This window comes from Pteropus medius, unplaced genomic scaffold, assembly GCF_902729225.1.
Source record: "Pteropus medius unplaced genomic scaffold, Ma_sr-lr_union100, whole genome shotgun sequence".
Lineage (NCBI taxonomy): Eukaryota > Metazoa > Chordata > Mammalia > Chiroptera > Pteropodidae > Pteropus > Pteropus medius.
The window spans coordinates 518,864-540,169 of record NW_024355990.1 but is presented as its reverse complement, the minus strand read 5'-3'; the positions used below and the strand labels follow the sequence as shown (position 1 = coordinate 540,169).

The 21,306-nt window shown below is 57.4% G+C and overlaps 1 protein-coding gene across 4 annotated transcripts in view; it reads right to left on the bottom strand.

Moving 5' to 3' along the window:
• Window positions 1–13,478, bottom strand: part of CSNK1D (casein kinase 1 delta) — a 31,020-nt gene extending 17,542 nt beyond the window's left edge. The window contains exons 1-2 of one of the 4 annotated variants that reach the window (XM_039859452.1): window positions 13,086–13,478; window positions 6,789–6,899 (exon numbers count right to left, since the gene is read on the bottom strand). In XM_039859452.1, the coding sequence (XP_039715386.1) occupies window positions 6,789–6,899; window positions 13,086–13,161 (187 nt within the window). In that variant the 5' untranslated portion in view covers window positions 13,162–13,478. Of the gene's footprint in view, window positions 1–6,788; window positions 6,900–12,301; window positions 12,327–13,085 lie in introns of those variants that run through there. The other 3 variants (XM_039859453.1, XM_039859454.1, XM_039859455.1) reach the window with 3 other exon arrangements.
• Window positions 13,479–21,306: the final 7,828 nt, after the last annotated feature.

The following is a 21,306-nucleotide window of genomic DNA, read 5'->3' as shown; positions in this document are numbered from 1 at the left end:
GGGTTCATGAGGGTGTACACACAGCAAAACCTATCACACTGCACACCTAAAACACGGTTTACTACACAATAACGCTTTTTATTTACTTAGTTTCAAGTATACAGTACATTGCTTAGACATCTACGTAGATCGTAAAACGATCCCAATTTCTCCTTCCATCCCGACCCTCCTCCTCGCCATCGTATTAATGCTAACTGCATTCCCTATGCCGTGCTCCCCATCCCGTGACCACCCAGCAGCTAATTTGTACTTCTTTAACCCTTCACCCCGTTCTCCCAGCCTCCAAAGTCTCCTCCCCTATGTCTGTCACCAAACTGTCCACTATATTTGTGGGTCTGTTTTTGATTAGTTTGTTCTTTTTATTCCTTAGATTCTGCATGTAAGTGAAATCGTATAGTGTTTATCTTTCTCTGTCTGACTTAAATACCTTCTAGGTCCATCACAGCAATGTCTTTTTCCCTCCCCTTCCTTTCAGTCTGTGTGTCTAAATCTGAAGTGAGTCTCTTACAAGCAACATGTAGGGGTCTTATTGTCCTTTCTATCCATCCACTCTATCTTTTGGTTGGAGCACTTAGTTCTTTTCCATTTGAAGTTCTCACTGATAGGAATGTAGTTGTTACCATTCTTTATTCCTGTTTTTGACACGTTTTTTCTTCTTAAAGAAGACTCTCCAACATTTCCTGTAATACTGGCTTGGTGGTGATAAATTCCTTTAATTTTTGTCTGGGAAGCTCTTTATCTGTCCTTCAACTCTAAATGACAGCTTTGCTGGATAAAGTATCCTTGGTTGTAGATTCTGGGTCTTCATCCTGTTGAAAATTTTTTGCCAAGCCCTTCTGTCCTGCATAGTTCTTTTGAGAAATCAGCTGCCAGTCTTATGGGTGTTCCCTTATACGTAATTATCTTTTTTTCTGGCTGCTTTTAATATTCTTTGTATTTAACCTTTGGCATTTTACTTACGTGTCTTGGTGTGAGCCTCTTTTCCCTGATTTTTGGAATTCTCTGAGCTTCCTGGGGTTTTGTGTCCATTTCCTTCACCAGGTTAGAGTTTTCCATCATTATTTTTTCAAACAGCTGTTCAACATCTTGATCTTCTTCAGTTACGCCCATCAGACAGATATTTATAGGACCCTTAATAGTGTCCCATATCCTCCTTAAATTATTTTTATAGTCTTGGGATCTTATCTCTTGCCATTCTGATTGCGTGTCTTAGGCTTTCCCGTCCTCTAGATACGGCATTTGATCCTTTTCTTTATTCACTTTGTTTATTCCATTTAATGTACTTTTCATCTCAGATGTGCTCTTCATTTCAGACTGGTTCCCTTTTATAATTCCCATTTCCATTTTTATGTTTTTTATCTTTGTTGAAGTTCTCACTGAATTTATCTACACTTCCCAAAAACACTGACTTTTAAGAATCAAAACATTTTCCAGTTTTGCTCATCACGTTGAAGTCCCTTCCTCCTTCTGGAAGTGGGTTTCTGGGTGAGGTAGGACGCCCACTGTCCCTGGCCCACGTTCCCAAGGCCTTCCCTGTCTGTGTGCAGCTAACACAGGACTGGGGTCAACGTCCGCCCAGACCACATGGCGATGTGTTGAAGACTGGCACAATCCACACACTTCCCCACCTGATGTCCCAAAAATGTCCTTCGTAGCTTCTCCCCGCTAACCTAGGGTCCAATCTGGGAGCACGTGGCTGTCGTGTTTAAGCCTAGAAGGTTGTTGAAACTTTCATCACAGAGAAATTTGGGAGAGGTTCAGGTAATTTTGCAGGATGGTCCTTGGTTCGACTTGCCTGAGTGCTGGGTCTGACCACTTATCAGATATGATCTGCCAGGTCTCTTCACCAAAGGGTACTTCTCTGTTATTAATTAGTCATCTGTGGAGGAAGCTTTGCAGGTAGCATCAAGACCTCGTCTCCTGAGTTTGCATATATTGATGATTCCCACCTGAACCAATCAATAAAGTGGTAATTTTCCATCTCCGATGGTTCCTTCTGCATTTTTCTGTGGAATTAACTGTGTGAAGCTCAGTTGTGGATCTGTGAATTTGCCTCCCCCTCTCATGTGCTATAATCCATTATCAATCTTGAGGTTCTCGTCACCCCAATGTGGCCAGCAGGTACCCCTCCAAGCTTGCTCCATACGGAGTGAAAAGGCTGAGCATGAGGCCAGTCTGATGGACTACGCACGAGCCACTGCACCCGAGGACATCTCCCAGGGGCTGGGCAGAGTTTTCCACCGCTGGATGCCCTGTGATCTGCTCCTGAGGGAGGGTGCTGAATTGTCCCCAGGCGACAGGATAAGAGGAGGGGCAAAAGAAAGCGGCCGGCTCCTGAGCACGTCCCCACAACTCAGTACACTCCCTGAGGGAGCTGCTCCTGGGTCCCACGAACTCCAGAGGCCAACGTCACTGGCTGTATGAATGAGGCATCCTGCATGCTTTTTTCTAGGCGTGAACACTCTGGTTGCGTCTCTGTGCGCTTCTGCCCAGGCCCTGGCAGGCTCCTGCACGGCTGAGCAGGCACCGCGCGAGTGCTTCCTGCTGCTTCAGCACCGCGGAGAGCAGCCACGAGGGGCGCACCCTCCACTGAACCGCCTTTCAGCTTATGAACCAGATCCTCTCGACGCCCCTCCGACAAGAAATCATGGGAGCTGAGGTTCTCAGAAGGTGGTCCCACAGTGTGATCTCCCATGGAAGATTAAGAGAGGCCGGCCGAGGCATAGGGCTGTTCCGGACCTCCAACCCAGCTAGCGTCATCCACCAGAGCCTTTGCTGGCGCAGGCCAGGTCAGCCAACACGACAAGTTTGGGAGTGCTTGTGAACCCCGCGAGCTGGTCGACGTGGGCCTTGAGGACACTCCTGCGCCCAGCCCAAGCTGCCAGGGCGGCTGTATGAAGCGCAAAGTCCTTAAGCATGAACAGTGCTGGGCTTTCCCGCCCGGCATTCATTCCTCCAGAGGGACCACAGCGAGGCTGCTCCGCAGTGCCCTGTAGACACGGGTGGTGCCGTGCAGCTGGAGCGCAGGGGCCAGTCTGCATGCTGGGACTCACGTGTCGAGATGGGACAAACGCAGTGGAGCACAGTGCGTCACCTGTCTGATCCCAGGTGCATGGAGCCCCAACTGCTGGCCCCTTCACCTCTACCCCACCTGCTGTGTTTGTCAGGGTTCCTTAGGACTTCGTGAGTTGCTGATTTGGTGACTGACCACTAGGTGGCCCAACTGACATAACATAATGTGTTCTTTATTCTCCAAGTTTTTCTGGGGTTTGTTTACCAACTTCTCTCTCTACTGAGAAAAAAATAGCCACAACATCTTTGACAAAAGGTTGCATACCAGGTGAAGGACCTGGAAGGCAGGCCTGAAGCAGGGGTCCTGAGACCTCCTTTCAGATCCTCTTGCCCTATTTTAATTTTCTATTCTGGACCAGAACTTGACCCCTAGCCTACTCTATTCCCTCCTCTACCCCCTACTCCCCAAGGAAAAGACCACATGCCCATACATTTGCTTTGTGGGGTGTCTCCATAACTCTTAAATAACGTGTGCAAAACTCTTAAGCAGCTAGAAATAGAGTTCCATTCTTTGTTCTCAACCTCCTGAGTCAAGACCGTCCCTTGATGTGATTCACGCCAGGTGCACTGCTAATTCTAGATGGAGCAAGCCTACCTGACTCTCTAACCCTGGTGGGGGGCTTCCACGTAGAAAGTGGGGTCAGGAGACCAAGGGAGGGAACGTGAGCCATCCCCATGTCACTCAGGAACTGCTGTGCGGCAGTGTGTCCACGTGGCTACAGGGTTAACAGGAAACGCACAAATGGCACTCCATGGTCACTGCTGGGCACTGAAGCTGTGTGAAGTCCTGAACTGATGTGGGGGGGTGGGGCGGAGCCTGAGCTCCTGCCCTGTCCCAGATCCCTCCCCATCATTGTGAATCACGGAGACGGAGTCCCCCGGCCCTCAGTGCCCCATGCCTGGCGTGGTATCGGATGCTTCGCCTTGCGGGCTGGCACTTCCTTCCCATGCGTTGTCACTGTGGAACACGCACTGACCCTTTTCCCTTCCCTTCCCTTTTCCTGGGAAAATACAGTGAATAAAAGTTATTGGTACTGAAAGGGAAAAAAGAATTACATTTGTAACTGACTGTTGTTGGTATAAAGAGATGAACTGACTTTCTATTCTGACCTTGAGCCAGCTTTCCCGCTGAACTTCTGGGCTTCCTGGATAGGAAATTAGATCACATTCTAGTAAGTTTCATTTCTTCCTTTTCCATCCTTATGCTTTCAATCCGCACCTTGGCCTCTGTGCTAGCCAGGACAGCCCAGGCATGCTGAGGAGTCACAGCCAGGCTGATCTGTGCAGGGATAGGGGGCAAACCTGGGCGACCGCCTTGGCACACACCCCCTACAAGCCAAGCCCCTGCCCACCGCCCGGCACGCACCACACGCAGCTGTGCCCTGGAGGCTCCTCTGGGAGCACACGCCAAGAGCACACGTGGCTCCGAGGCAGAGCTGGCTGAGGACACGGATGGCCAGGCAGCATAGGAAGCCCGCACCCTCCCACACACTTGCATTTTCATGAAGCCAAAGGGCCCGCGTGGAGGAGACACGGTGTGGGACGGGTGAACACCCGCGTCTTGTCACCATGGTGTCAGAGGCACACGTGGCGAGAGTAAGGGGCTCCTGGTCCTCGCAGACGGTGGCAAACTGAGCACTCAGACCCCGTCCACTGGGAGCACGCAACTGCTGTGTGGCAGTGACCTGGGAGCTGTAACGTGCAGGTATAGATCTGTGTCCTTTGAGAAGTTTTACAGGCACCACTGCCTCAGTTTCCCCCTTCAGGACAGGAGACTGACGACACCTACGCACAGGACTCTCGTGGCAGCGAATGCACCCACGTGTGGAAAGACATCTTCACAACACTTGACACTAACTCCTCCCCTGGGACTAAGGATAGTTCTCTCTTGCACCAGGCACGACAATGCCACCATCACTTGGGCGGTGGCCCGGGTAACCCTGTGTCACAAGCTAAACAGTGCGAGGTACCAGACTTGGAGCTTTCTTCCACAATCGGCATCTGCCACCGTCAAGTAAGCCCAGAACTCGGCAGAAAGAGAGGAGCCCGAGGTGCTGGCTGGCCCTCGACAGCGACCGAGCGGCCCGCACCCCCACAGGAGATGGGATGCAGAGGCGGGCGGGCGGCGAAGCCGGGGCTCCCTGGCGCAGCGGACCTCTACGCCCTCCCTGCCGGCCACAGCGCAGTCCTGGCCGGGGTGCGCTCCGCTCTAGCGGGCACAACCTGTTTCCCAACCTACAGACCCTCGCGTCCTACTAGCGCCCACCAGCGAGCGCCTGATGGGGGAGCACAGATCCGCGTGTGCGGGGCGGCCAGACAGGGGAGGAGGTTTCCCACAGGAAGACCAGGAAAAAGTGCTGTTCCATGCGGGAGCTGGAGCGGGGGCCGGGGGCCGGGCGCCGTGCACGGGCAGTCGGCGGCATCGACACGGCTCCGAGCCTCCCGCCTGGGGCAGGGTGCTCCTGGCACCATGCTCTGTGCAAAGAGCAGTCCACACAGCGAATGGCCTAGTCTGCCTTGCCAGCACCCTCTGGGGGTCGGGGGAGGTTGGGGGGAGGCTGGCTCTCTGCCCGCTCTGCCTTGGGTGCCCCAGCTTCAGTTCTCAGATGCTGCTTCTCATAACTCAACACAGCTTGTAAGCTGGGGAGGCTTTACTCAACCTCAGCACCAAGCTCCTCCATGAAGGCCACATCCGAGTCACCTCACTCTGTTTGTCTCCACCTTAAGAGCTGTGTCCGAGAAGCCTGCCTCGTGCTGAGGGCCACTGCAGGGCAAGCTCCGCTGACCTCTCCCTGGGGACAACACAGGCTGGGACGTTTTCACCCCGTGTGCCATTCCACGGCCTCTCTGGTCCCACAAAATGCAGGACGGGATGTACTGGACGCGCCTCCGCAAGGGTCCCGCGGGACCGTCTGCGTTGCCTCCAGGCGCATCTGCTGCCAGAGACACGCACGCTGCAGCAGCCGAGGAGCGCTGGCTCCCCGCAGCGGCACAGACGCCTCGCGCTCCTGCAGGAAAGACGTCGGGACTCTGAAGACAAGCTCTTCGTGGCCGGGAAAGGCCGCAGGGCTCCCAACAGGGCGCCAAGGAGGCGGCGGCGTGGCCCCCGTTCCCAGGAAGCCCCAGCGCTCAGGAGTGGCACACACTTGCCTGCCGTCGCACTGCAGGGTCTTCACGCCTCCAAGACCCCCAACAAAACTCCCTCCTGCTCCCTTAGAGAAAGTATTTTCAAGTCCAGAGAACTCTAGAAGCTGATCCTGCGGTCGGGAGAGGCACCCGCAGGCACCCTTAGGCCTGAGAGGAGGATGTGGTACAGAAATGGGACAGTTACTAAGCTGGAAGGGGTCACAGACAGGGCTGAGTTCAAACCGCCTGCTCCATTCAAAAAAGACTGAAGGGCTCCCCCAGAGCTGTGAGCGAAACAGGCGGCCCAAGTGGCACACAGGACCACTGGCAGAGCTGGAAAATCCGAGTCCACACAAACCCCAAGTTCAAGGTGCTGCTGCATAAGATGGAGCTAAGGAAGGTGGTGTTTAAATAAAAAGCGTAAATTTACATTTCTTGGGGGCGTGAGGCCCTCTGCAGGCCTCTGGACAGGCTCTGAGGAGCCGAGGGGCGGGGGCCTGGGCAGTGCCTTCCCCTCCCCCCCACAGGAAGCAGGTGCTTACCCACCAGACACAGCAGGTACCCCCGCCAGGTCAAGGTCAAGGCCGTACCTCCTCCCTGCATCATCTTGTAGATCTTGCTCTCGATGTGGAGCTGAGGGTGTTTGGTTTTGACACATTCGAGCTTGATGGCGACTTCTTCTCCTGCAGCGATGTCCGTACCTGGGCAGAGAGAGTCGTAAGCGTTAGTCATCTGGTGTCCACCGCCTAACCCAGTGTCACGACACGCAGAGGAGCAGGAGGCTGCCCGAGTCTACCAAGGACCGGATGACAGACGCCCTCCACCCCCGGCATGAGACGGTGTCAGGGATCGGCAATCCCCGCAGAAAGTCATCTTCATTTCACTTTTTAAAAAAACAGCAAGGATTTGATGCGCACAGAAAGATCTAGAGTGGCGTTCCGCCACCGCTTCCCCACGTGCCCGCGCGGATGACGTCGCCAGGGTACCCGGAGACAGGCCTCCCGTCTCTTCAGGTCTGAACCTCCCTACCCACCCTGCTGCCGGCCCCAGCGCGGCTGCGTGTTCCTGGATACTTACGAGTGGGCCCCATTCCCCGCGCTGCCCTGAGGGGCCTCTCCCTAGGGGGAGGGCCTCTGTCCACCCAGTCTGGAGGGTGGAGCCACACACAGGTCTCAGCGGTCAGGTGCTTCCCCAGTGGGCCTGACTGCCACAGGCGGCAGCAGTCATCGCTAACCCATCGCGGGCCAGGCCAAGTGACGCCCAGGGGGGCTCGGCCAGCCTCTTCCTTCCTGGGCGACAGGACCGCCTGTGTGTTTCTTACTGACGCTTACTAATGTGACATGTATGTACCTGTCACGTGACTTTTGTTAAGTTTTGTGCTAAAACTGGCAGCACATCTGCTGATACCTCCCGATCATCAGCCATGAGTTTAAAGGCAAAATTAGAGTTTCTGTCTAAAAATGCTGTATCTCTGCTTTACTCCACTCGAAAACTGCAACGTGACAGCCAACATCGTCCAGGCTCCACACACAAGTGCTCCTGCGTCCCCACCTGACCCAGTGCTGCCTGCACGGCGTTCCCGGGAGCTGACCGCAGGACTGGAACAGAAAGATGCTGCGCGGGCACGCACCGAGCCCCTGCGGGCTCTCCCCTGGGGTCTGCCAAGCACAGGCACTAGTCCTCCCCGACGCCTCGTCCCCAGCAGAAGAAAGCATCACGCTGGTCCCAGCAGCCCGGAGAGGGCCAGGGACGTTCTCTTCCCTGGGAAACTGCAGGGCTGGGCCAGTTCTCGGTGACTCGGTTCCCCTCGCCATCAAAGACAAGCTGGGAGCTCTGCCGTGTGTCTCGTGAGGGGGCCGTGAAGAACAGGTGGGTGGTCACAACACACTTCAAGATGCCCAAACGAGAGGCAGAGCAAGGTCATCAGGCAGCAGAACGAGCAGCCTGTTCGTGTCCACATGCAGTAAATGGCCAAGAACCCCAGAGAAAACAGCCTCCTCTGTCTGCTCAGACAGCTGCATGAAATGCAGGAGCTTCTAGCGAGCCTGGGACCCAAACCAGCCCCCAGTGTCGTGTTCCGTGGGAAAAGCCACCATCCGGTCCTGCCAGCGACCACTCCAGGGTTTAGAGCTTCACTGCCTCCAGCCCCAAGACAGACAGGTAACATGCTCTGTTCTTCCTGCGGCCAGGACAATCTATCCAGTTCCAAGAGAGGCGTCTTCACCGCAAAATTTATTGTGCAAGTGAAAAACAAGCTCCGACTTCCTGCGAAGACCTGGACTCTGAGCTGCACTCGCCGGCCCAGGAGAGGCCGGTGACTCATCCACTGGTTACATCGGCAACTCCGCTCGGCCCAAAGCTGAGCTGTACAGCCTCCGCAGGAGCCCCGCTGATCTTCCAACTGTGTCCACACTGCCACCCCGGCCAGGCCACAGGTCCTCGAAGACAGCCTGGGAACACCACCGGGACTAGCACTTTCGACAATGCAGAGCACATGTCTAGCTAAACTCCACTGTGGCCCAGAAAGACAATGTAGAACAGTGACCCCTGCACAAGGGACAGTCTGCGAGAGAAATGACCCCAGGCAACTCTGCAACACAATATGAATCCTCCTATTGTGGTGCCAGCCTCCCCCGGGGTCACACGAGGAACACAGCTGGGCTCCCCTGGGGTCACACCCGCCACAGAGCCGGGCTCCCCCGGGGTCACGCCTGCCACAGAGCCGGGCTTCCCCGGGGTCACACCAGGAACAAAGCCAGGCTCCCCTGGGTCACGCCTGCCGCAGAGCCGGGCTCCCCCGGGGTCAGAGACGTGAAGGTCGCTGAGTCTGATATGCGAGAACAGGCTGGTCGTGGACCGTCTGCCACACACACCTGAGCATAGCACAGGCTGCAGGCCCCGCCCCTGGGAGGCCCTCACCCCCTAGGGGGAGTGCCAAGCAGCAGAGTGGGAGGATCCCTGCATTCTGGGGAACGCAAACATCAGAGGCCACAGAGCAAGACTGAGGTTCACCAGTCTGCAGCCCCACAGTCTTGTCTCACTCCCCCCAGCTGACAGAGGCCTCGTGCTCCAGGGACAGTGCTGCTCCAAGCCCAATCTTTGAACTGCCGTGGTCCATGCAGGGACAAATACAGCCCAGTGAGGAGGCCCCAAGGAGCTTTGACAGCAACATGACATTGTTGCTACGTTTTAATATTATTTTGCAAAAGCGCTGGTCGGCATTGAATTGGAAATTACAAAAGCTGGTGCTTCACCACTGGTGACTTTTAGGAGTACTTCTAGATGAGGACAGACATTTAGAAGGCACCGCTGAGCTCTGGTTCCAGATTCAGAACAAGCCAGAACCAAGTGGCAGGTAAGTGTTCCTGCACAGGGTCTGTGGCCACGAAGGCGCTTCATCTGCCACACAAACTCCACCCCGCGCAGCTCAGCCCAGGCAGACGGTGGTCTGTGCGTAGACTCAGCTCCCTGCTGGTCCCAGGAAAACAAAACTATGTCTCTCAAGTGGGGCGGAAGAGGCAGATGGTAAATTAAGTGACCCCAAGCTTGACCTTGTCCTGGAACAGGAAGGTAATTTGCCACTGAGGAGTGATATCCACAAAGAAAACAGGGAGAGGCCTCGGAATAGCAGGGCAAAGGTCACTGCAGGGCAACTGGTGACAAGGCAGCTGATGCAGTGTCATGACTTGTCAGCTCAAGCCACCACCCTAAAGAATGCAGGCAGATGACTAGAGCTGAGCGAGGGCAGGCGACTGCTCCTCTCCGGGCCCGACAGCCACCACGCTGGAAGCCCTGCAGCGTGTCCGACACCCCGGGTGCTGCTGAGAGGCAGCGCAAGGCGGCGAGGGGAAAGCGTGAAAATCAAAAAGGGCGATTCCTTGGCTTTAGTGCCCAAAAAAGGTGTTTGTGCACGTCACAAAGTCAGACAGCACAGTCCCTCTGGGTGACAGGCCGGCAGACTGTCCTCTGGTAGACTGATGGAGCAACAGCACCAGGCACAAATGCCAAGAGCTGGTGGGAAGAAAACCTCCACTCTGACCCATCGGGAAGGAGGGGGTCCTGGCCGAGAGCAGAGCTCCCTGAGAACAAGGTGGGGGCTCACATGCGCCCCGCAGGCGGCCCTGGAACCCTGGCCGAGCTTCAAGGCCACTGGCTGCTCCTGTGGCCGGCCCACACAGGCTCTTCCACCAAGGCCTGCATTAGGGACACTGGCTCTCCCTTTGTCTTCAGAGGGGATCAGACGTATGAAGCAGAAAGGACTTCTGGTTTCCACTGTTTACAAGACACGTAGGGCTGACGCCGTGGAAGCGAGAGCGGACGGAGGCCGGGGGGAGAGAAGGCTCCGCCTCACACGCACGCACAATACCAGCCACAAGCAACCTTCTGCTCAAGTGTGTGCCGCAGGTGGCCGCTGCGGCCCCAAGAGCCTCTGAGATCTGTCACTCTTAGGGAGGCTGGCTGAGGATCAAGACACCTTCTGGGGTCCATGACGGCCCAAGTCCAGTACGCCCTTTCTGAAGCCCAGGCCCTGGAGACACGGCCGGCCCTGAGATACCGCCTGCCGTGAAGGCGCAATATGGGGAAGGGCTGGAATGACCCAGCAGGGCAGTGCCACAAGCCCGTGTCAGCGCTGCAGGCCACGGAGAAGACGGGCCACGTCTGGGCTCTCCTGTTCCACGAGGCACTGTGCAAGCTGAAGGCCAGCCTCCCCTCCTAGTCTCGACCATCTGGGGGCACAGAAAGTCACAGGTGGAAATCCAAGCCCCTAAACACCAGCCCCCACATGGGTGAACCTACCTGCAGGAGTCAAGAGCGCCCTGACCACTGGCAAAGCGACGGGGGTAGAAACGATTTCCATTGTCATCACACTAGAATACGCAGGACGTCCCGATTTTCAAGATGGGAACTCAGTTCCTTAAGTGATGCCTAATTAGTGGCCTAAACGAACAGTAAGACTATGGTACAGACGACTCCATGCATCCCCGGCTCGCCGGGCCTGCCATCTGCCGGTCACTGCGGTCCACGGCGGGCTCCTGGACCCCGCCCTTCCAGCCCATCTTACTCAGGCCAGCAAGACCACCTCCCATTCCAGAAGGGGGTCACTGGAGCCTGCAAGGACCACCACGTGGGCGAGAGCCAATGCGGATGGGAAAGACTGAGAGTGCTCGGGCCACCCAAGTAAGCCCCAGCGCACCCGGGGCCGGGCCATGTGGGTGCACGGAAGGGGGGCGTGAGCCACAGCCCGACGGTCTCGAGAGCACACACGTGGGAGACTGAGGACGGACTGCTCTGGGACCGGAGGCACTGGTGCACCCAGCGCGAGCTGAGGCCCAAAGGTCGCAGTGGAGGATAAGCAAGCAGGGTTCCCACAAAACTTATATCTCTGTGAGTGACTTGGTGACAACTGTTCCACAACGTGACTGTCTGAACCCAGCTTCGGAAAGCACAGAGCTGTCTGGCAAAGCCTGAGACCAAAGGACGAAAAATTTTAAAGTATCTACTCTTTGATGCCTGTGTAAAGGTGGCTGATGGGCTGGCTTTTTGGCACTGCTCCTAGACCTGAGAAAACTTTGCCAAAATCTATTGTTCTATAAATAAAGCACACAGCTAGCATTGACCCAGCCTTTCACCTCCCCAAACGATGCTGAGAATGCACCCGCTGACTACTGCACATAAATATTTAAAACAGAAAAATCCACATGTCTCCAAAGTGTATTTTACTCAGCTGGACAGGAGGCTGAAATACAGGTTCAAAGCTATCGATATGGCATGTGACAGGGGGACTCAGTAGGGGAACCAGGCGCCAAAAGCAGTAAGAGCCACCCAAACGTGTGGGCCCCTCTCCAGGTGACAAGAGGGAAGGATGGGGTGTGAGCACACACACTTGGGACCAGCTGAAAGGCACAGCGGAAGCAGTGCTGACAGGTAAAGCCATTCCTGACCCTCCCTGCCTGACAGGTAGGCCAGCCTGACACCACCAGCAGCGCAGGGCTGCCAACGCCACAAGTTTACCCCCGAGACTTGTGCAACAGCAGTCCCTCTGTGCACTCACACGCGTGCCAGGCCGGACCATCCCGAACCCGGGGGGTTTGGCGTGACTTACCCACGATTCCTCTGAGAAATGCGAAAAAGTTCCTTTTAAATGCCCAACTTTGGGAGTCAAGCCGACCTTTTATTACACGCGGGCATGTGTGTGTTCTTTCACTGAAAATCTGAGAAAATCCAGAACATTCTAACCCCAAACATTTTCCCCCCGAATTTGATAGTCAAAGGACAAAATCACGAGGAGAGCGTCGCCACCGACTCTGCTCCTAGCTGTGCCATCTCGACACAGACTTCGTCTGGTCCCCTCAACGTCGCTCTCGTTCGGGTCGAGGCACCCAGCACGGAACTCGGATGCGCAACACGTACTCAGCGACCCGCCGCCAGGCCGCGGCCCGGCCCACGGCGGCCGCTCACCGGGGCCGCTGGTCGCAAAGGGCACCGAGGGGCGCGGGAGCCTTGGGCAGCCCTGGACGTGCCCGCTGCCCACCCCACGCGGCCCACCCGCACGTGCGCAGGACGCGGGGACAGCACACCCGCCCGACGGCCTTTGTCCGTCTGCGGGTCACCGGCGCCGACACCGGACAGCGGGTATCGAGGGTCTTGGGCCGCGCCCGGCCACTGCCCGGCCACTCCCCGGCCGCTCGGTGGGGCAGGTGCCCTCGGGGGCGGGCGGGACCGGCCGGACGCCGGAAAGGCCGCGAGCCCCTGTTCGGGGCGCTGCGGGATCCTGGGGCGGGGCCGGGGGTGGCGGGGGCTGGGGGCGGGGTCCCCGGGGCAGGGGCCTGAGGGGCCGGGCGGACGCGAGTCTCGGTGGCCCCGAGCCCGGGGGAGGGGCGCCTCACCGAGATAGATGTCGCCGAAGGAGCCGCTGCCGATCTTCCGGCCCAACCGGTACCTGTTCCCGACTCTGAGCTCCATGGCGGCGGCGGGCCCGGCTCGCTCCTGCCCTCCCGGCCGCTTCCTGGGTCTGAGCTCGGGTAGGCGGCGCCGCTGCTGCCGCTACTGCGGGTCCGGCTGCCGGCTCCGCCCCCCTTACGGCCCCGCTTTCACCATCGCCTTCTGGCCCGCCGGCCGCTCCCAGCGCCTCAATACGGGGCGGATGGAGCAGTCCGAGCGCCGCCGCCCCTGCTCCGGGCCCCGCCGGCCCCGCTCGCCCTCTCCCCGTCGCGGATGGACTCGGATCTTCCGGGCCTAAATCCCCCTTCAGCTACCTAAAGGAGCCGCCGCCATCGCGCTGTGACGTCACTTCCCCTAGCAACCCGGCGGGGCGGGGCCGCGCTGCCGGGGGCGGGGCCGCGCTGCTGGGGGCGGGGCCGGGGCGAGAGCGGCTGGGCGTTCTCTAGACCCCCCCACGCCTGGGCCAGCCCCCTGCTCTCCTGGACCCCACTCCCCGCAGCCGCCCCGCGGACAGGAGAGCCCACCTGGCCCCTTCCCGCATGCATGCTCCACGTTTGCCTCCGCGGGGATCTGGGAAGCCAGCGGCTCCTGGCGACAGACCCGGAACAGGGCCGCGGGCAGCACCCTTTGCAGAAGGGGAAGGAGGGCCGAGCCCATCCCTCCAGGCCCCGGGAACCGCGCCTTCGGACTCTCCAGAAAGACAGCCTTCCCCACTGGGCAGGCGCCCGGAGGCAGTGACTCAGTCCGGGCCACAGGGGACACAGGTGTGCACGGCTCCTAGCCGGGAAGTCTCCTATGCTGGTCCAGGGCTTGCGGCACGACCTGGTGCTGCCCCTGACGTCCTACACACTCTAACCTAGGGCAGAAGGCAGGGCACGTTCTCAGGTCTCATGTCAGACCTGAAGGGTGAAAAAGGTGAAGCTACCAGGGTTCCAAAGGGTGAGGCCGGAGCCTCTGCCCCTCCACGGCCCGTAGACCGAACCCACATTGCTATCTAATCGATGTTGGGTCTGACATTTCTTCCTTGTGAAAGTTCAGGCTGATGGCCAGCTTGGAAGATCTGGACTCGACTCCAGTCACTGGGAAGGAAGTCTGGTGGGAAAGGCACCCAAACCCAGAAGGGACTTTGCTGTGGAGCCTTCTCTAGGCCTATCCCCTGCCCCAGCCAAAAGGAGGAACCTTAAAATAGGCTGTTGGTACATATTATTGGACATCTAGTGAACACACTGCTGTGTGCACGGGGGTTACAGAGAGATGTGGGCGGGAGCACCCCAAGCTAAGGTCAGGACCATTTCTGGGGAAGGAAGGACTAAGGTGTCTGAGACAGTGCTGTCTCATGGCACACTGCAGGGCTGGTCTCTCGGCCTCGGGAGTGCAGCCCCTGCCTCAAAGTATTTGGAGGTTCTGAGCATTCTGTGCTAGTACCCAGAAACAGAAGGAGAGGCCACAAGGCAAGCTGATGAGTAGTGGGCTGTCCGTGTACACCGGTCAGCCTAGTTTCTCAGTCTTAGGGAGTGGGAGTGGGTTTTGACAAACTAGTAAAAATAGCCTTGTGGGCAGAATCGAACAGTGCTTGGTCCCTCCACCAGAGAAAGCCACAGTGCCAACCGGAAACAGGGGCCTGAAGCCCGCTCCCTGGACCAGCCACTCCCTTAGCTGCCCTGGGCTCATTGCTGGCCTCAGTGTCCTCTCTCGAAAAGAAGCTGCGACTTTCTGGACCACCCCAGGGCCCAGGTTTCTGCCTGCTTCACCTGTTTACTGTCGAAATTGGTCAGGAGAATCGGCCAACGGGTAACCGATGCCACGTGAGCTCTGCAGAAGCTTCTGTGACTCCCAAGGTCTTGATCCCAACTGGTCTCACTGCCTCCCAGCCGCTATCCTCAGCCCGCTGTCCACAGCATGGCCACAGGGATGGTTCCAGAGCTCGCATTCCTTGCCGGCCCTGCCTGCTTCAAACAGCCGAGTGGACCCCTGGTACAGCCCAGCAGGGAGAGCAGCACGATGCAGACCTTCGAAAACAGTGTGGCAGTTCAACTGAGGGCCAGGGAGGGACTGCTGGTGGGCGTGGGGCCCCTCTTCTGGGGTGACAAACGCTTCAGAACCAGGTGGAGGTGATGATCTTGCACCATCACGAATGCGCATAAAGCTGCTGAGCTGTACACTTCAAAATAGTTGAAAAGGTGAATTTATGTTATGTGAATTTTAACTCAATTAAAAAAAAAAAAAAACAGACCAGCCCCTGGGGACTGAACCCAGATTCCATGTTGGGGTTTAGCGGATCCCCACCACCCCACAGGAATGACCTCTGTTCCTGAGTGCATTAGTGTCTCTGCCTAGCGCCTCTGCAAATGCTGCCCCTTCCACCTGGCATGGTTTGTCCCCCACTTCTGCTCACAGCTGAGTTCTACTTGCCCCTCCCCAGGAACGGAATGAACGCCAATCTCATGCCCGTGGCGTGCATAAGCGACAGTGGACAATCTCATGCCCGGGCACCACCACCTTCAAAGGCGGCGGCTGGGAGACCGGGCTCCAGGGTCACGTGCCCCAGTTTCAATTCCTGCTGTGCCACCAGCTGTGCCAGCTTGGGCTGGTAACTCAACCTCTCTGTGCCTCCTCCTCTGCGAAACGGGGATGACGGGAGCCCCGAAGCCCTAGGGCTGTGGAGAAGGTTAGCAGAGTTACCGCAGGCACCGTTCGGAGCAGGGCCGGCCGACGAGCGATCGCCGTGTGAATCTTAGCGGTTTACATAGCTGCTGTTTACTCGGGAGATGAATCGTCATGCAGGCAGCAGTGGCAGCATTTGCCAGCAGAGCAGTTGATGGTGGCCAGGCTGTGCGGCGAGCCAGGACCTGTGCCCGTTCGCCGAGGGCGGGGCCAGCACTAATGATTACCCCCATTTAATTAGCAGAATTCTGTGGGAGTGAGGATGGACGAGCCTTCGGAAAGCGAACGGCATTTGCCAACCAGCCAGGACTGTGAAGGACCAGATGGGCTCCAGGAGGCACCCAGCGAGCACCGGGCTGGAGAGGTGACCTTCCCCTGAGATCTGAAGGAGAAATGACCTTGGCCTGGGGAGGGAGGCCATCAGGGAGGGCCTGTGGTGGGAGCTGGGGGGTCTCCCGGGATGAGATGCAGCTTACCTCTGTGAATGTGTGCGCACGAGTGTCTGCGTCCTGCACAGCCAATGCCCAGCCACTGGCCGACGAAAACTCTAGGAAATGCCAGGGTCACCCAGGGCTCAGCTCTGGCTGGACAGAGGCACCCATGGGAGTCGGGAAGAGTAGCCTTTCAGGTTCGAGGTATTCCGTACAAACCCCCTAACTAATGGGGCGGAGGCAGGCAGCCCCAACCCGCCCCAGGAGGGGATAAGACATGGGTCCATGCAGCCAGCAGCTTCCCACCATCAGCCAGGGGGCCAGCAAGGCTGGACGGAGGGTCAGGCTGGGATTCTAGCTCTGACGGACGTTTGCTATAGAGGCAGCCACTAGCCACGCATGGCTATTTAAATTAATTAAAATGAAATAAAAGTAAAAATCCTGTTCCCTGGCCTCAGGAGCCACATCCCAAGTGCTCCGTTGAAACTGGATGGGACAGCGCAGCACAGAGCTTTTCCATCCCCCCACGGCCCCCCCGGAAAGCTCACCTGGGCCGCCAGAGACCGGGGCTCCACTGGGGTGCGGGTGGCGGCATTCGGCAGTGTCCCGTTGTCACAGGGGACTGCTGGCACGTCGTGGGTGGAGATTAGAGATGCTGCTCAATGTCGTGCTGTGAGCAGGGTCCCCAGGTGTCAGTGGGGCCAAGGCGGAGAGGCCCCAGAATGAGCCCAGCGCCTGAATGCGGCCCCTGCCCACTGGACGTAGGCCTTCATGAGTCTGACTCCTGCATGGCGCGTTTACCTGGGTCACGTGAGGCAGTGAGCCCAGAGAAAGCCAGGTGGATGGAGGGCTCAGCCCGAATCCCCGCTCCAGCGGGCCTGTAAACGGTGTTTGCTGGAGCCTGCCTGCTGTCACCCACGGCCCATGGACTCAAGGGCGGCCCGAAAGCAGTGCCCAGCCGTTTCTGACAGAAAAGCAGGTACCCACAGCCTCTTTTGGAGCCCGAGAGTGGAGCCCCTCTGTCCCCCAACCCTGCTCCCAGCCGTGGCAGGGTCTCTGGTCGTGAGCCCGAGGAGCCGCTCCCATAGGAGGCCTTCTCCTCCCTGCCCGCCCCCCCCTCACCTCTGCCCTTCAGGGTCCGTAGCCCCTGGCCCAGCCTGCACCATCTCCTGCCAGGCAGGGCAGAGCTGGCCTCTCGACCTGCTCCTGCCCCTCTCTGCCCACACCCCTCTCCAGAGAGCCCTTTCTTGTGTCCCTGGGGACAGGTAGGGCTATAGACACTGCCACCCCAGGTGCCAGGGCCAGCGGCCTGTGGGTGGGGGCTGATGCCTGCATGACTGGAGCATCAGTGGCTCTGGCCCAGCCTGGAGGAAGTTGGGGCGACCCTCAGACCCCCATCCCCGATGGGCTGTGGCTGCTGGCCTGCCAGGGCCAGGCCGGGAGGGTCATGCCTGTCTCTGGCTTTGGGTGGTCTCGTCTCTCCCGTGGCCGCTCTGTGCAGCCCGAGGCCTGGCTGGCTGGGAGAGCTTGGTTCCCACAGGCGTGTTTGTGCTCAGACCCCTGATTGCCGTCGGATCTCTTCATGTCCTCTGTGCTGCGTGACCAGACAGTGAGTCACCAGCAAGCTTATCCTGGCTCCAGTGCCTCCTGGCCCCCCAGATGAGCAGGGCCCCCCAGTGAGCTGGCAGCTATGGGAACTCCCCCAGTATGCCTTCCCCTGAGGCCTTACAGGTCTGCCCACCCCAGGAAGGTTTGGGGCTCCTGCCACACAGTGAGAGGGCCCTAGAAAACAGTATTTGATGGGGTAGGGGCTGGGGTTTCTGCCAATAGAAGAGAACCCCCTGCAACTTCCTCCAGCCAGGACACCCCACCAATGCAGCTGGAAAAGGGTGGTTGGGCCAAGCGACCTGGCCCTGGCTGGCCTTAAGCGCGTCCCCTCAGAAGCCTCAGAAAGGGTGTCCTGGGCAGGAGCTGAGGGTTCCAGGGTCAAATCCAGGCAAGTTTGGTATACTCTCAAATGGGGCTCACACATTGGCCGGGGTGGGGGCAGTGGGCAGAGGGGGCGTCAGGAACAGGATACCTGGGAGCACTGATGAACGAATAAACTCGAGAACCTAAAGGAGGTAGATAAATTCCTAGGAAAATGACGACGATATAGGGCAAAAAGAAGCAAAGAATAGGAACAGACCAAAAAGGCGTCGTCAGAGCCCCCTCCTCCCCCAGCCTGGATCCCAGCTGCTTTATGAGTGAGTCCCACCCCAGTTCCAAGGACCAGCTAATTCCTGTCTGAGACAGAATGTTCTAGAAAGGAGAAAAGAGTGAGATGTGCCCAGCTCACTGTCTGAGGCGAGGGGATTGTGGCTCCTGACTGATCACAGACAAAGAGGACACAGGAGGCCTGCTTTGCTCAGGAATTTAGGTGCAAAAAAACCTGAAATAAAATACCAGGTAACTGGACTGAATCGTAAGTGAGAATCAGACCCGATCGATGGTCTGGGCTCCTCTGGTTTAATACCAAGCGCACCAATGCGGCTCGTCCCGTCGATGGACTGAAGGAGGCGACCGTCCGATTGGCTCGGCAGGTACCGGAAGCGCCTGATGCTGGCACTGGACACGCTACATTCCTTCTATTTTGTTACTGATGGAAAAGCTCCTGCACAACAGAAGGACAAGAGCATGTCCTCCACGAGGAGGAGGTCGGACGCCCAAAACCCACAGCCGCGGTGTAAGCGATGCAGAAATGCGCGGCCGAGACCAGTGCGGGACAAGCTGCCTGCCGGGCAGCCGTTTCACAGCCCCAGAGGCTGTGATCCAGAGCCCGCACTCTGCTATCCACTGAACGGCGGTGCCCCCAATTCCTGCGTGGAAACCCTCCCCCCAGCGTGATGGTGCTAGGGGGCGCAGCCTTCAGCAGTGGTGGTGGCATTAGTGCTTAGAAGAAGAGGCCTGGGAGCCAGCTGTCGCTCCCTCTCCACCACGCCAAGCCACAGTGAGAAGATGCCGGCCGCCGGCCTCCCCAGACCCGGGGACTGCGGGCTTCTCGATCCTGGACACCCAGTGCCCGGGACTGTGAGAAACGATGGTTGTGGTTTGGGTTGCCCAGTCTGCCGTATTTTGTTGCAGCGGCCCGAACTCGCTCGCAGGCATTGACCCAAGTGAGTGAAAACCTTACGATCCCACAAAAACCTTCACGCGGATATTTATAGGTTTGTTCATAATTGCCTCAAACTGGATGTAGCTGAGATATTGAGATATCCTTCAGTAGATGAGTGATAAACACACTGGAACACTCACCCAATGGGGTATCACTCAGCAATGAGGAGTGAATCGTCCGGCCAGGAGGGCCGTGGCAGGTGGTCAGTGCATACTGCTACCTGAAGGCAGCCAGTGTGCAGTGGCTGCAGGCCGTGTGAGTCCCTTCGTGTGACAATCTGGAAACAGCAAGGCTATGGAGACAGGAGATCGGTGTTTGCCGGGCAGGCTGTCGGGGAGCACGGACGAAGAACGGGAGGAGCACAGGAGATATTTAGGGCAGCGAAGCTACTCTGTACGATGCCAGAACTCGGGGTACACGAATCTACACGTTTGTTAAAACCCATAGATCGCACAGCAGAAGGAATGAGCCATGAGGTAGTTAACAATGCAAATTAAAAAGAAATACATTTGAAAAATGCAAGCGTAAGGGAATGCCCTTGGAGCTGGGATTCGAGGATGGTACGACAGGAGAACCGAGCCGCATTTCCGATGCGTGCGACCAGCTCCCCCAGGGGTGGGGATCGATGCTGACCTCCGTCGCTCCGCACGTGAGTGGGGTCCGTGAGACCAAAGGCAGAGGCCTGTCCTGTAGTGGGCAGCACTGGTTTCCACTGGGCACTCGTGAACAATTCTGAAACCGCTGTACACGCGCACGAGTTGAACCAGCGAGCACCCGGGTGGGGGGTGCTGGGAGCCAGCCATCTCACTGTTGGAGTGGAGTTTATACATAAGCAAGGGGAAAGGGCTAGAATGGTCCGGGAGGTAACAGGTTAGAGTTAGAGACATCAGAAGGTACTCATGGAAAAACCTAGACCTATTTATACACATGGGTTAGTACACACGCAGCTGAGAAGCACCGATGCCAAGTAGACAAGCACATCCAGCACCCAGCTGGTCTCTAACGCCATTTTGCAATAAAAGAAACCAGGGCTACTCAGGGAGATGGCTGATTGGAGGACTGGGCAGCGAATTAAAAAAATTTAAGTGAAGCCCTAACCTCCAGTGGGACTGTATGGGGTCATTAAGGTTAAATGAGGTCATGAGGTGAGGCCCTGAGCCAAGGGGACTGGTGTCTGGATAAGAGACACCAGGAGTGAGCACACAGAGGCAAGGCCATGTGAGGACACAGTGGGGGACACAGCGGGGGACACAGCGGGGGACACAGCGGGGATACAAGCCCCCAGAGAGGCCGCAGGAGAAACCAGCCCCACCGGCTCCTTGATCAGGTCGTCCAGCCTCCAGAACTGGGAGGAATAAATGTCTGTTGTTGAAGCCGCCCAGTCTGCGGTGCTGTCACGGTGTCCCCGGCTGACTCCGTCAGCTAGAAAATAAAGAAGCACTCGACAACACAACTAAACCAAGCAACACCTCACACGAGGAGGTTGTGTCAAAGGGGCACAAATGGAAGGAGCTCCCCATGGCTAAAGCGGGAAAAATTTGAACAAAATAAATGTTAGATTAAAACACAAAGGCATAAAAATAGATATCGATGAGTTCATACTGGCATAAAAATGGTTGAGTAAATAAGTAGATGGTGAGAAAAGAAAAATTTCTCATGATGTGTGTGGAAAGCCTGCCCTCGGGGAGGCGAGCAAACCCTGGTGTGGGCTGGTGTGGTGACGTCTTCCCTACCCAAGGGCAGGGCTGGAAAGGAAGGGAAGGAATAACAAGTGGAGACACCTGGCAAACACCTCAGCCAGGTGACCAAGGTCCCATCAGCAAGAGCGGTCACGTCAAGAGCACGGCTCCTCGATGTCACGTGATGAGTGCACTTTGCCCTGCGCTTGTCCTCCCCTGAACCCACGAGGCCAGGCGG